The 16,250-nt window shown below is 36.4% G+C and overlaps 1 protein-coding gene across 1 annotated transcript; it reads left to right on the top strand.

Annotated features, from left to right (window-relative positions):
- Positions 1-554: 554 nt before the first annotated feature.
- Positions 555-11,465, top strand: LOC149927234 (very long chain fatty acid elongase 6-like). The gene is made up of 3 exons (XM_090158578.1): positions 555-932; positions 9,601-9,755; positions 9,969-11,465. The coding sequence occupies exons 1-3, from the start codon at positions 576-578 to the stop codon at positions 10,342-10,344; spliced, it is 888 nt and encodes a 295-aa protein (XP_090014704.1). The 5' UTR covers positions 555-575; the 3' UTR covers positions 10,345-11,465.
- The last annotated feature ends 4,785 nt before the right edge of the window (positions 11,466-16,250 follow it).

Consider the following 16,250-nt stretch of genomic DNA (forward strand, 5'->3'; position numbering starts at 1 on the left):
CTTTACGAGGTTTTTTTACAGAATGATAGAAAATATATCAATGATTATGTCCCTGAAATTTTATAGTTATTGGAAAAGTATTTAAAAAGTTACGCTACTTTTTCCGCAACCTACATCAAACGGCTCCAAAAATTCCAGAAATTGCGGTTGAACCTACGTGCAGCGCCAAAAGAATGAGGCGGCAAAAATTTGAGAAAGGGCGGCGTGTAAGGCATTTTAAAAACACGATAAACTACAATCTACGAATATAACCGGTTAAAAAGCCAAGGAGAATGTCGTAGCAGACGACAGTTCCGACCGAAAAACGATAAAACCGGGGAAAATAATATTTCGTTCACGAGATGGCGCTGCAGGTAGGTTCAACCAAGCGGTTCTGAGAAAATCGAGTCGGAGGAGATAAAACACGAAAGTTGGTTGCTAATAATAAATCAAATACTGGAAATATTAACATTAAATTTTTTTGTATAACCATTTTCGGACGTCCTCTATCCATTTAAGAATCTAACTTGAACGGAAGTAGTTGTGTAAAATTAATGTTTCCCTCGTCTCTTTGAAAGGAACCCAGTGAACCGAAGATGTGGCAAAACGGATCGTTTCTGTTCTCCTTCGAGAGTGACTTCGACAACGTGGCTCGCCGCCAATGGATGACGGACCACTGGAACCGGGTGCTGTACTACTTGCTGGCCTACGTCCTGCTCATCTCGGTGGGGCCCGTCTACATGAAGTCGCGCACGCCCTTCGAGCTGCGACCTCTACTGGCCGTCTGGAACTTCTGTTTCGCCAGTTTCAGCCTGATGGGTGCTCTCCGCACCATCCCGGAGTTCCTGCACTCCCTCCGAGACCACGGCTTCCACTATTCCGTCTGCAATCCCTCCTACGTAGAGCAAAACAAAATCAGCGGCTACTGGACCTGGCTCTTCACCTTGTCCAAGGTCATTTCGTATATTACTAAGGGTCGTAGACGTAGGGTAGCGAGGGGAGACTAGACCTACAATTTTCATTTTCCACTTGAGCAGTGGCGCACCCAGGATTTGTTTCGGGGGGCGGGGGGGCTTCGGTTATGCTAGTTTTCTTCTTCTTCCTGGGTTGCTGAACCCCCCTGAGTGCGCCACTGCACTTGTCCAAGGTCATCGAAATTTTTACTAGGGCTCATAGACGTAGGATAGTCATACAAGACCAGACCGCATTAGTGGACCCTGATAATTTAAATTTTATAGAGGTGTTACACCAAATATTTCGATCGAATACCAATTCGAATATTCGATTAATCGAAGCGAATAGACCTGGAAATTTTCGCCTATATTAATTTTTCAGGAACAAATAGTCGATTATTCGAACAAAATATTTGGTAGAAAATTTAAAATAGTTCGAAAAATTGGACTAGTAGCCGCGGTGTTTTTCTTGATTATTGAGTTTCAAGACAGTCCTCTCATTTAGAGCTTATTGATACTTTTGAGCGAAATTAAGTGGTAAATTTTCTTTTAATAATAAAGGAAAATTTGGAGAAAATCAATTTCCAGCGCTCGAAAAAGAGCAAAAAGAGATGAGCGAAAAATTCAACGCTCAAACCAGAGCGAAAATAGAGGAGCGAAAAATTCCACTACTCAAAAAAAGAGTGAAAATTTTCAATGCTCAAAAAAACGCACGAGCGCTAGCGGCTGTTTTACAAAAATGCCCATCTCTGCATCGCCGATTCAACTACATCCTAGTAATATATCACTTAGGATAGAAGTATTATGGATTATCAGCACATCCTCGCATGATTAAATCTGATTAAAATCACGTCAGTTGTATAAAGATGAAAAATGACTATATCATGATTAAATTTTATTCTTGATTATTAGTAAACTAGGTCACAGCGTGATCTGCACCATAACGTATTCCTCCCAGCCAGCAAAATGAAACGTACGCCTTCTAATGGTCGTGAATTTCCCGGCAAACGGTGGAGGGGTACAGCGCTTCGCGACTCGATTTTCCCGGCAAACGGCGGAGGGGTACAGCGCTTCGCGACTCGATTTTCCCGGCAAACGGCGGAGGGGTACAGCGCTTCGCGACTCGATTTTCCCGGCAAACGGCGGAGGGGTACAGCGCTTCGCGACTCGATTTTCCCGGCAAACGGCGGAGGGGTACAGCGCTTCGCGACTCGATTTTCCCGGCAAACGGCGGAGGGGTACAGCGCTTCGCGACTCAATTTTCCCGGCAAACGGCGGATGGGTACAGCGCTTCTCGACTCGATTTTCCCGGCAAACGGCATAGGGGTACAGCGCTTCGCGACTCGATTTTCCCGGCAAACGGCGGATGGGTACAGCGCTTCTCGACTCGATTTTCCCGGCAAACGGCATAGGGATACAGCGCTTCTCGACTCGATTTTCCCGGCAAACGGCATAGAGGTACAGCGCTTCGCGACTCAATTTTCCCGGCAAACGGCGGATGGGTACAGCGCTTCTCGACTCGATTTTCCCGGCAAACGGCATAGGGGTACAGCGCTTCGCGACTCGATTTTCCCGGCAAACGGCGGAGGGGTACAGCGCTTCGTGACTCGATTTTCCTGGCAAACGGCGGAGGGGTACAGCGCTTCGCGACTTGATTTTCCTGGCAAACTGCGGAGGGGTACAGCGCTTCGCGACTCGATTTTCCTGGAAAACGGCATAGAGGTACAGCGCTTCGCGACTCAATTTTCCCGGCAAACGGCGGATGGGTACAGCGCTTCTCGACTCGATTTTCCCGGCAAACGGCATAGGGGTACAGCGCTTCGCGACTCGATTTTCCCGGCAAACGGCGGAAGGGTACAGCGCTTCGTGACTCGATTTTCCTGGCAAACGGCGGAGGGGTACAGCGCTTCGCGACTTGATTTTCCTGGCAAACTGCGGAGGGGTACAGCGCTTCGCGACTCGATTTTCCTGGCAATCGCCGGAGGGGTACACGTCTCGAAATTTACCTAACTATGATGTATTTCGCCACGCACTATGTTTTCTTCCAAAAAGCATTTTGAAAATCAATGGGAACCAGCGATTAATATTCTATTCTTCGTGTTAATGGTTCTATGGTTAGCTAACGAGTAAGATGACCCGAGTTTGCGCAGTAGACCGAACTAGAGCTTATGATGACGTCATACTAAGAATCACCGTATTTAAACACCTCTTAGATACAAAATAACCAAGACGAATCAATTGTTAGAAAGCGTTACCATAACAGAATCGACCTACTTTGCAAGTTCGCGTATCACAAATAGGGAAATATGCAAAATACGCCTAATGTTTTTTTTAAATTTTACTGACGTTCAATTGCCATCAGAGCCATCTTTCGGCATGGGGGAAATAATTCATATTATCTCATGGGTTTCCTCCGCTATGAAGTAGTTTTATTCCACTTTTTTTCCATATAGGGAATTGGAAAATCCATAGGTCACTTGTTATCTACGTCATCCCAATTATAGCTAAAAAAAATATGACACTTCGTATTTTACCGATTGTATTTTTGTAATGTTAATCGGCTTCACCCATTACCAAATAAATCATTGCGTGGCTAAGGACTGATCACTCCACTGTTACTAGTCTTTGGAAGTGTTAGGTAACGGTACCGATAGCAGCCTATTCGAAGGATCAGCCAATTAAGGCTTTGTAAAAATTTAAACGCGTTTAACATTTAAAAAGACTTTTATGTTGGCAAAATAGTTATGGGTATTATGTTACTTATGATCGTCGATTTAAACGCTGAAGTCAAGTGTGGTAAAGCGTCACTCGCAGACGTTGAACGTCCTCGGCTCAGTATCGATTCAGCGTAGCGTGGAACGATACATCAATATAAAACATTGTCCCCATTTCACTATATTCGCGTAGCAGCCGAAAAGCTTTACGCCATTATCGACCCCTATACCAATGTTTTACTGGCTAAGCACGAGTGCCCAGGGAGAAGCGACCCTAAAATCCATTCTGTATATTTAACATTGGCTTAATCGAAATTGCTTTATTATATTATTGTCTATTATCGAGAACCCATAAATGTACGTTTATCGATCTTGCAATATCATTGAAAATACAATGCGGTATTGTTTGAATGAAAATTATATTTTAAATTAAGTATTTATTTATATTCTCTATTGTAGCATTGTCGTCAATGTATGATTGTTTTTATTTAATAACTTATTCAGTGACCGATTTATTAAATATACTATCAAACGATTGAATATTTCAATGTCATGTTTTCGTTTGTTCTTTTGGAAAATTCGGGTTTATTAAAAATGCTTCCTTCGGGTGCAGCTGTTACTGTTGCCTAGGTTCCCTGACAATAAGGTACCAAAATATAATAAATTATTACCTTCAGGATCGATGCTGACTTATCATCTAATTTGTTAGCAAACCGTTTCTTCTAGAACTGTTCGATTTAAAAATAAATAAAATACAAAATATTTTCCATGGCTTTTTCGCATTATTAGATGTAGTGGCCCCGTCACATCCGAGTTTAGGAATTATCCAATATATGAGCACTTTAACCTTGTATTACTTCAGATTAATTTTTAAATAAATATTTCTTCTAAATTAATAATAATAAAATAATAATAATAATCAGCCAGGCTAGCACTCAAGGCACCACCTTAGGCCTAAGTTATCAAGCGACTAATTTGTCTTTAGATTTTAATTAATTCATCAGTAGTCAATGGGAATTGGAATTATGTAAACACAATGGGAAATCATAAAAGTATTGGAATTATGTAAACTCAATGGGAAAGCATAAAAGTATTGGAATTATGTAAACTCAATGGGAAAGCATAAAAGTATTGGAATTATGTAAACTCAACGGGAAAGCATAAAAGTATTGGAATTATGTAAACTCAACGGGAAAGCATAAAAGTATTGGAATTATGTAAACTCAACGGGAAAGCATAAAAGTATTGGAATTATGTAAACTCAATGGGAAAGCATAAAAGTATTGGAATTATGTAAACTCAACGGGAAAGCATAAAAGTATTGGAATTATGTAAACTCAATGGAAAGCATAAAAGTATTGGAATTATGTAAACTCAATGGGAAAGCATAAAAGTATCGGAATTATGTAAACTCAATGGGAAAGCATAAAAGTATTGGAATTATGTAAACTCAATGGGAAAGCATAAAAGTATTGGAATTATGTAAACTCAACGGGAAAGCATAAAAGTATTGGAATTATGTAAACTCAATGGGAAAGCATAAAAGTATTGGAATTATGTAAACTCAATGGGAAAGCATAAAAGTATTGGAATTATGTAAACTCAACGGGATAGCATAAAAGTATTGGAATTATGTAAACTCAATGGGAAAGCGTTAAAGTATTGGAATTATGTAAACTCAATCGGAAAGCATAAAAGTATCGGAATTATGTAAACTCAATGGGAAAGCGTTAAAGTATCGGAATTATGTAAACTCAATGGGAAAGCATAAAAGTATTGGAATTATGTAAACTCAACGGGAAAGCATAAAAGTATTGGAATTATGTAAACTCAACGGGAAAGCATAAAAGTATTGGAATTATGTAAACTCAACGGGAAAGCATAAAAGTATTGGAATTATGTAAACTCAATGGGAAAGCATAAAAGTATTGGAATTATGTAAACTCAATGGGAAAGCATAAAAGTATTGGAATTATGTAAACTCAACGGGAAAGCATAAAAGTATTGGAATTATGTAAACTCAATGGGAAAGCATAAAAGTATTGGAATTATGTAAACTCAACGGGAAAGCATAAAAGTATTGGAATTATGTAAACTCAATGGGAAAGCATAAAAGTATTGGAATTATGTAAACTCAATGGGAAAGCATAAAAGTATTGGAATTATGTAAACTCAACGGGAAAGCATAAAAGTATTGGAATTATGTAAACTCAATGGGAAAGCATAAAAGTATCGGAATTATGTAAACTCAATGGGAAAGCATAAAAGTATCGGAATTATGTAAACTCAATGGGAAAGCATAAAAGTATCGGAATTATGTAAACTCAACGGGAAAGCATAAAAGTATTGGAATTATGTAAACTCAATGGGAAAGCATACAAGTATTGGAATTATGTAAACTCAATGGGAAAGCATAAAAGTATTGGAATTATGTAAACTCAATGGGAAAGCATAAAAGTATCGGAATTATGTAAACTCAATGGGAAAGCATTAAAGTATTGGAATTATGTAAACTCAATGGGAAAGCATAAAAGTATCGGAATTATGTAAACTCAATGGGAAAGCATAAAAGTATTGGAATTATGTAAACTCAATGGGAAAGCATAAAAGTATCGGAATTATGTAAACTCAATGGGAAAGCATAAAAGTATCGGAATTATGTAAACTCAATGGGAAAGCATAAAAGTATCGGAATTATGTAAACTCAATGGGAAAGCGTTAAAGTATTGGAATTATGTAAACTCAATCGGAAAGCATAAAAGTATCGGAATTATGTAAACTCAATGGGAAAGCGTTAAAGTATCGGAATTATGTAAACTCAATGGGAAAGCATAAAAGTATTGGAATTATGTAAACTCAACGGGAAAGCATAAAAGTATTGTAATTATGTAAACTCAACGGGAAAGCATAAAAGTATTGGAATTATGTAAACTCAATGGGAAAGCATAAAAGTATCGGAATTATGTAAACTCAATGGGAAAGCATAAAAGTATCGGAATTATGTAAACTCAATGGGAAAGCATAAAAGTATTGGAATTATGTAAACTCAACGGGAAAGCATAAAAGTATTGGAATTATGTAAACTCAATGGGAAAGCATACAAGTATTGGAATTATGTAAACTCAACGGGAAAGCATAAAAGTATTGGAATTATGTAAACTCAATGGGAAAGCATAAAAGTATCGGAATTATGTAAACTCAATGGGAAAGCATTAAAGTATCGGAATTATGTAAACTCAATGGGAAAGCATAAAAGTATTGGAATTATGTAAACTCAATGGGAAAGCATAAAAGTATCGGAATTATGTAAACTCAATGGGAAAGCATAAAAGTATTGGAATTATGTAAACTCAATGGGAAAGCATAAAAGTATCGGAATTATGTAAACTCAATGGGAAAGCATAAAAGTATGGAATTATGTAAACTCAATGGGAAAGCATAAAAGTATTGGAATTATGTAAACTCAATGGGAAAGCATAAAAGTATTGGAATTATGTAAACTCAATGGGAAAGCATTAAAGTATCGGAATTATGTAAACTCAATGGGAAAGCATAAAAGTATCGGAATTATGTAAACTCAACGGGAAAGCATAAAAGTATTGGAATTATGTTAACTCAATGGGAAAGCATACAAGTATTGGAATTATGTAAACTCAATGGGAAAGCATAAAAGTATTGGAATTATGTAAACTCAATGGGAAAGCATAAAAGTATCGGAATTATGTAAACTCAATGGGAAAGCGTTAAAGTATCGGAATTATGTAAACTCAATGGGAAAGCATAAAAGTATTGGAATTATGTAAACTCAACGGGAAAGCATAAAAGTATTGGAATTATGTAAACTCAACGGGAAAGCATAAAAGTATTGGAATTATGTAAACTCAATGGGAAAGCATAAAAGTATCGGAATTATGTAAACTCAATGGGAAAGCATAAAAGTATTGGAATTATGTAAACTCAACGGGAAAGCATAAAAGTATTGGAATTATGTAAACTCAATGGGAAAGCATAAAAGTATTGGAATTATGTAAACTCAATGGGAAAGCATAAAAGTATTGGAATTATGTAAACTCAACGGGAAAGCATAAAAGTATTGGAATTATGTAAACTCAACGGGAAAGCATAAAAGTATTGGAATTATGTAAACTCAATGGGAAAGCATAAAAGTATTGGAATTATGTAAACTCAACGGGAAAGCATAAAAGTATTGGAATTATGTAAACTCAATGGGAAAGCATAAAAGTATTGGAATTATGTAAACTCAATGGGAAAGCATAAAAGTATTGGAATTATGTAAACTCAACGGGAAAGCATAAAAGTATTGGAATTATGTAAACTCAATGGGAAAGCATAAAAGTATCGGAATTATGTAAACTCAATGGGAAAGCATAAAAGTATCAGAATTATGTAAACTCAATGGGAAAGCATTAAAGTATCGGAATTATGTAAACTCAATGGGAAAGCATAAAAGTATCGGAATTATGTAAACTCAACGGGAAAGCATAAAAGTATTGGAATTATGTAAACTCAATGGGAAAGCATACAAGTATTGGAATTATGTAAACTCAATGGGAAAGCATAAAAGTATTGGAATTATGTAAACTCAATGGGAAAGCATAAAAGTATCGGAATTATGTAAACTGAATGGGAAAGCATTAAAGTATCGGAATTATGTAAACTCAATGGGAAAGCATAAAAGTATTGGAATTATGTAAACTCAATGGGAAAGCATAAAAGTATCGGAATTATGTAAACTCAATGGGAAAGCATAAAAGTATTGGAATTATGTAAACTCAATGGGAAAGCATAAAAGTATCGGAATTATGTAAACTCAATGGGAAAGCATAAAAGTATTGGAATTATGTAAACTCAATGGGAAAGCATAAAAGTATTGGAATTATGTAAACTCAATGGGAAAGCATAAAAGTATTGGAATTATGTAAACTCAATGGGAAAGCATAAAAGTATCGGAATTATGTAAACTCAATGGGAAAGCCTAAAAGTATTGGAATTATGTAAACTAAATGGGAAAGCATTAAAATATTGGAATTATGTAAGCTCAGTGGGAAAGCATAAAAGTATTGGAATTAAGATTTCCTTGATACCATTGAACCTTAAATCTTTGACACCAGTGACCCCTAATGTCTCTAATTATCGCTGTGATACTTGGCACCTGTGACCTTGCCTGATTATTTTTCATTCTGAGAAATCGGAAATGTTAATTTTAATTATTCCCAAACGCGTGGACAGCACGGTGTCAATGAATCCTTGAGCATCTCAAGCGTATGCTAGAAGTGCGTAGTATTGGTCTCAATGGATCCTTGGAAATACGAACTGTACGCTAGCAGTGTTTAGAATTGGTCTCAATGAATCCTTGAGCATCCAAAGTGTATGCTAGAAGTGCGTAGTATTGGTCTCAATGGATCCTTGGACATTCGAACTGTACGCTAGCAGTGTTTAGAATTGGTCTCAATGGATCCTTGGACATTCGAAGTGTACGCTAGCAGTGTTTAGAATTGGTCTCAATGAATCCTTGAGCATCCCAAGTGTATGCTAGAAGTGCATAGAATACAAATCGTGTATTATTAAAGTGGTCCTTCAATTGGGGCAGTTTCCAACAACTATTTTTGTGATAGAAATTCAAATATAATCGGAAGAAACTGATTCTTCATTTAAATCGATAGTCTCATAGACATTTATAATGTCTTAGATTTTCATTTTAATTGTTTCACATAAGTGTTTCAGTTCCACTGTCTTTTTACTGATAGCCTTCAGTCAGGTCTTAGACAAGACTAACCATCATACTCATGTAAAATTTGGATACTTATGGTGTGAGGGAAAACGATTACTAGTTTTAATTTAAATTCCGCGCCTAAAATCACCCGTGGTTAGTTGTCTGTATTCAAAATTTTAATAAACAAATTTCTGTGTATGTATTTTATATCTGATAACAGGTCCCTGAGCTGGGTGATACCATCTTTATTGTACTGCGTAAACAACGATTACTCTTCTTGCATTGGTATCACCATATCTTGGCTGCCTTCTACTGCTGGTACACCTATCGGGAACATACGGCTATGGCCAGGTGGTTCATTTGGATGAATTACAGGTAAGTGTCCTCAAATTCATTATGTCCGTTACGAGAGGTTCGACATAAGTACAAATCAACTTGAAAATCCTGAAATCTGAGCGAAAATCGTGCTCTGCAATCCCATAAGCAGTTTCTGATATCACTTTGAAATTCAAAGTTTGCCAATGTCGTAGCCCTCGTTCTGTTTTTTCCACATTGTTTTCTAAAGTCCGTTCTTCTTCTATCCCGTAGCATACACTCGGTAATGTACTCTTACTTCGGAATGCGAGCACTCAAGTTCCGTCTGCCCAGAAGTTTCGCCGTCTTCATCACCACCGGTCAAATCTTGCAGATGGTGGTGGCCAGTTTCATCAGCATCTACGCCTACTACGTCCTGGTCAGGGGTTACGATTGCACTGTGACCTTCGATACGGCCAAACTGTCCTTCCTCATGTACTTCTCCTTCTGCCTACTCTTCGGAAAACTGTTCTACGACAATTACCTACGAAATAGCAAACCCAAATTGAACAAATCGAAAGACGTAGCGCCGAAAGAAGACCCACCCGTTGCGGCCCGACAACAAATCGTGGAGCAAAACGCGACGGAAAACGCGAAGAAAGAAAACTGAAACGCTGTCGCCATCTATACAACGATCGAGAAACTATTACAAAAAAACAAAACTCACGTTTTTCTTACAAATTTACCCAAACAAATTATAGGTACATTTTTAAACACGCAAAACTTTATTAATAAACACAGCTACGAAACGCACCACGTTTTGATTGGGGACCCGACAAGGATACGAATATTTACAGGCAGCTTTTAAAGTTTGAAGGGGAAATTTAAAATTAAAAGTGAAGGTAGGCTTTAAAAATGAGGCTTTTTATAGAGGGATTGAATTAAATAACTTAATTATTAAAAGAAACAAATAAAGAGTAGCTTAGAAATAAATTAGGGCTGAGGTATTCGATACTAAAGGGTAGTTTCAGCTATGTAAAAGTGAGACTAGCGAATTTATAGGCAGGTAATTTTAAAAAAGGGAAAGGTGAAATAAATTAATCGAACTCGTCTGTTTTTTAGTAAAGACAACGAAAATTTTGAGAAAATTAATAATATTAAAAAAACACTTTACAAAATTAGACTAGATCCAATATCACCCCAATAGTATCACATCTTTCACCTGATAGAAACTAACGAAGTAATTAATTATAATATATAGCCTTAAATAAAACTAGTATTAAAATATATACAACACGGTATATAAAGCACGTATACTTAATAATCGAAATTGATATAAAAACGCCCCAATATTACAAATTATACAATAAAATGATTTTGAACATAAATAAAAATTCCTAAAGCTAATATAACCAAGCCCAATTAATTTGTCTAATTTTAAAATTAAAATGAATTGTTTTTTCTTATAAATAAAAATTAATAATACTAAAGTTAACAGAATGAAAAGCAATAACCAGATGGAACGCCTTTGATATCCTCTTTAATCACCTAAAACAAATGCAAATGAAAAAATTTACAACATTTTTTAATTGCGATATCATTGCCATATTTTTTTTTATTTTATATTTATTATTATGATTCGCTAGTCATATTATTAAAACACCCAGTGTATGCCTTTATTTTTCTCAAGTTGGCTTAGTTATATTTTTTTATGTTGTGTTATGAATTATCAGATAATTCAGAAATGTTGAATCTTTTCTTCTTAAGAGTTCTATGAAAATAAATGAATAACACTGGTACTAAATAAAAAATATACTTTATATTTCTCGATTTTAAAATCCAACATTTTGAATTTAAGAAAACAAAATAAATATTAATAACAAGAATGATAATTTAACAAATGTATTTAAACATGCATCTATGAAGTGCCTTTGTTGTAATTATAAAAATAAAATGGGCAAATAAAAAAATAATAATAAAAGAATTTTATACACAAAGCTGTATAGAATTTAAAGTCGTTTCATTTCATTGATAGATGTCGCTAGTGTTTCTACATCTTCGTTTCCTACACTCCATGGTAAAACCATTGAGTTGGGAATATTAATCTAGAGATCCAATCAAATCTGCTCCCCGCGAAACACGTTTTTGAAAAATACGAATGTGCCGTCTGCTCTAAAATGACGAGCAAACGTTATCATATGACCCGTGGCGCCATCCATTATTTTGAAAAAAAAAAATCTTTTTGCTTGAAAACGCGTCTTATTTGAACGGACCATTGAGAGATAGACGGCGCCACGGGTAGAATGATAACGTTTTCTCGTCATTTGGGAGTCCCAAATTGGGACGCCGATGGGAGCAGACGACAGTATTCTTATTTTTAAAAACTTGTTTCGCGAAATACTGAAATCCGACGTTTTGATTGGACCTCCAGATTAATATTCCCAACTCAATGGGTAAAACAAAATTACACATTACACTTACATTCTTGTGATTTTTTCGGAGGCCGCATTCTCACTCGTCTCATAAGCAGGCTAGGAAATAAGCGGTGGTCACTGGGTCAAAGACCAGTTTATTAATTTCTCGAACGAGTTTTTTTATTCAAAAGCTAGGGGTTCACTGGTCCAGTGTCCAGTTTAGTAATTCAAAATTATCTACCGTATTATTAACCATCTGGTCTACGTGACCATTAAATAATTCAAGAGTTGGGAGTCACTGGCCAAATAGACCAGTTTAGAAATAAACCTTATTTCCAAGCCTGCTCATGAGAACTCGCGAGAAGAGATTACATCACCTCCTGTGAGAAAGACCGTCAAAATTTTGAGAAGTGAGAATTCTCACTATCAAGGGAAGAATTTTGACGCGCCCTGGCTAGAAAATTAAGCCTTTTTTGACCATATACCTAGCCATAGATATAAGAAATGTATATAAAGGTCTAGATAAATTTCGGGGCGTCTAAGCCTAACATAAAATAGGGAATGGACACCTAGCAGACACCGAGGAAGGCACGTGACCAAGAGGCAGAGTGCGAGCTCTCTTAGCATTTTAGCAGGATTTAGTACTAAGTGCTTGACCTTTTCGCAGGCCGTAGCTTTTAGACACCATCTGTTGGTGACTTTTATTATAATTTTTAAGCAGGAGACAATGGCTCTCGCGACGATAGCACAAGCTTTCTTACCGATAGATAGCGCCTTATAAGGATAGCCTGCAGAAATTACGCGTTTTCCATATTGCTATTCATCCTGTGGGGGCTCTGCCTCCGTATGTTTTTCATACGGGATCGCCGGGGATTGGGAGCCATGCTAAAAGGGTCACAATGACTAGTTTCACAAGAAAATCAACTGCGCTATAGAGAAAAAGAACTAAAATAGAAAAGCTTCTGTTACGGTTTACTAAATATTTAAAATCCTGTAACCTCCATTTTACCGCATCGCCTATAAAGAAATCACGAAAAAACTTATTAATAAATGATTACAGAAGTACATAATACAAATCTTGGAGCTAAGTATTAATTACTATCATGAATCTATTTAACCCATGAATATTCAACTGGAATACCCTAGGTCACCTCTGGCGACGCGTGGGGCGGAGCCAATTTATAGTGACGGAGTCGAAGTAGAACTCAGATGTGTCAGCTGTTATTTATAAGCAGTCGAAGCTTTTTGCAGTACTTATCATTAATCTATTTAAATAAATAGATCTATTTCATATTATTATTAGAATAGATTTTATTAGAATAAAATGATAACAGAGCATTTATTATTTAATAATAATATGGCAAACGTTGACTCAGGTTTTCTTCCAAAGTTTCACCGAGGCTTAACTTTTCAGAGATAGTTTGTATGTTTAAATTGTTATAAATCTCACAAGACACTCGATAGCATAAGATTGCTTTCAAAATATCGGAGTAACATTCCTTTTTAATTTATATTTTTATACTAGAAAGAATTATAACTGTAAAGCTTAAACGTGAACCGTACCTGAGAAGTCATTTCGCCGCGGCTATTCTGCTCTCGTAAATTATCTGGCGCTAAAATGACATCATTTCCGAATTCGTTCTTATTGGCTTAAAGAGTAAATCACTCGTATGGCGCGAAAATAGGCTCCGCCCCACGTTCACTCAGAGTATACCGTGGCTAATGATAGAGTTGGATATTCATGGGTTAAATAGATTCATGTTACTATATATAGTGCTTATGTTATTCACTGGAAACATGCATGGTTTGGCTATACTTAAAAACGTTGCTTCACGTGTCGTCTGCTACTCTGTAGTGTTACCAGAATTTTATTGGAATTATCTATCGGAAAACGCCTATATATTGACACACTACGTTTTAGCACCAAGATTAGGTTAGTTCTTCTCATTTTAATTTCGGGCACACAAAACAAATTTTAGGGCCCCCGGAAGCGCTTCCTCAAGTAGATTCCGGGTCCCAAGTCATGCCTGTAAAATTTGGAAACGTCTTAAAGCAACTGTCGGCTCTATCATTGCCACCTGTATTATGAAAAGGCCCCTGTTATTAGAGAGGGCCATGAATCTATCCGAATCTACGAAAAAATTACTTTCGTGGAGAGCGTGGAGCCATCTATTAATAGGACCGGAAGCTAAAACTCAAAATAGCGAAACAATAACGTCGTCAGAGAGCCATTATAGAGTATTATATTTAGACCACTTTTACTCTACTTAGTGAACTTTAACCTAAATTATATATCCCATATAAAATATATTGTAAACAATTACTATAATGGAAGTTATTGACAAATTTACAAACGAGCCAATCAACGCTAAGAATACTTTTGTGTCCCGCCTTTTGGGTTAAAATGTAGCTTGAGCATCTTGTTTTGATTTCGACGCTAGCGACATCTGTTGAAAAAAGAGCTACTTCACTTAGAGCCGACACTTGCTTTAAAGAGCCGGCTTCTTGGAAACGAGCAGGGATAACTTGTAGCAAAAGTAAATAGGGGGAGAAAGTCTATCACTGCCTTCAGATTTTACCTTCCACCATGCTTGACACCCTTTTTGAAGAGCTAGTGATCACGTGATATTTCTAACCAATAAGGATAGCACATTACGCGCGAAGTATAGCATTTGTGGTATTCCGGTCCGCGCTCAAGATGAAAATTTTGAATTTTATTTCCTGGCAATCATGTCACCGCCTCGCGATTTCAAATAGTCTCTCTGTCAAATGCTGACCATTATTTCCTTCGATAACGGTTGATTTTAATTAATAATTACTATATCAATTGTAAAATAAACAAAAAAAGCTCGTAGCTATAGCTATTATTTCAGTTAAACTTGCAAATTGTTAGGCCTTAACATCGTAGACTTACCAATTAGTCCCGATCTCTGCTCTTAGATGGCGCCACGCTCTCCACGATTTAAGTGAGCGTTATTCTAGTTACGGTTTATTACTTTTCAAAAGTCGTGTTATTATTTTTAAAATGTCGCATTTTAGTTTCTATCATATATCTACTTTATTTAGGAACTAAATTAACCAAATTATCGAAAGCAAAAGTTTAATATTCACGTATTTTATAGAGAACTATTTTTCATCGTGGCGGAGTGCAACCGATACCTTTGTGTCCCTGTAAAGAGGCGAGGGGGAAGTCATTTGCGAAGCCCAAAAATTTTACCCCTCAAATAAGACGTCGTGCGGTTGGACCCAAGTGCCAGACTTTCTCCCCTATTTACTTTTGTCGAAATTCATTTGGGGAAATGCCTATAGTTGATGACGTAGCCAATTATAGGAGGTGCAGATTTTAACGGGTATGTGATCGTCAAAAATTTGGCCTAGACCTTTGCTTATGGGGACCTTATGATAGGCTTATGGTCAGACTGTATATATTACAAATTTGTTATTTAAATTTTCTTTAATTTAAAATTTAAGGTATAAAAAATTGCAGAAATTTCGTAATAGCTAACTATTAAACTTGATTTATTTTGTTTATTTTTGATGAAATTTGTTTCTAAACTTCTAAAGTGTAAGCTAATTTAGTATTCATGTTGGATATTTTCTTCTAGATGGTATGTTAGATGTCATAAATGTCACAGGCCAGGTAATTTTTCAAATGATTAAAAAGTTAGATATCCTATTTACGCACTTTGCATACTAATCAAGGTGATTCCCACGTATGTACTTTCTCAAGGACTTTAGCGCAGCAGCTCAGCACCCTTGCAAATTTCGTATAAATGTGTATACATAAAAATCCATTCTATATGAGAGTTGATAAGGGTAACTTTTAATAAAAAGCAAAATCGACGAAGCTATCAAATTTCTTACAGGAAAAAACCTATTTAGAGCGGTTTGATTTTTATGCTGTTCTAAGTTAAAGAAGAATGATTGAACCGACATGTTTAATAGCATAGCATGATTTATTACAGTTGATTTACAATCGGGAGATAAGTGTTGTTAATACAATGGACGCTTCAATAAAAGATACTCGGTTTTTACTCCCCTCTCCAAATTCATCTGGGAAGGAACTATTTCCGGTCGGTCGGTTAAACGGTTAGAATGGCTAGCCAAAAAGTCATTATTAAGCCAATTGGAGACGCGTTTTTGCCCTCATGAGAATTTTGCG

This window comes from Leiobunum rupestre, chromosome 9, assembly GCF_980474605.1.
Source record: "Leiobunum rupestre chromosome 9, qqLeiRupe1.1.hap1, whole genome shotgun sequence".
NCBI lineage: Eukaryota > Metazoa > Arthropoda > Arachnida > Opiliones > Sclerosomatidae > Leiobunum > Leiobunum rupestre.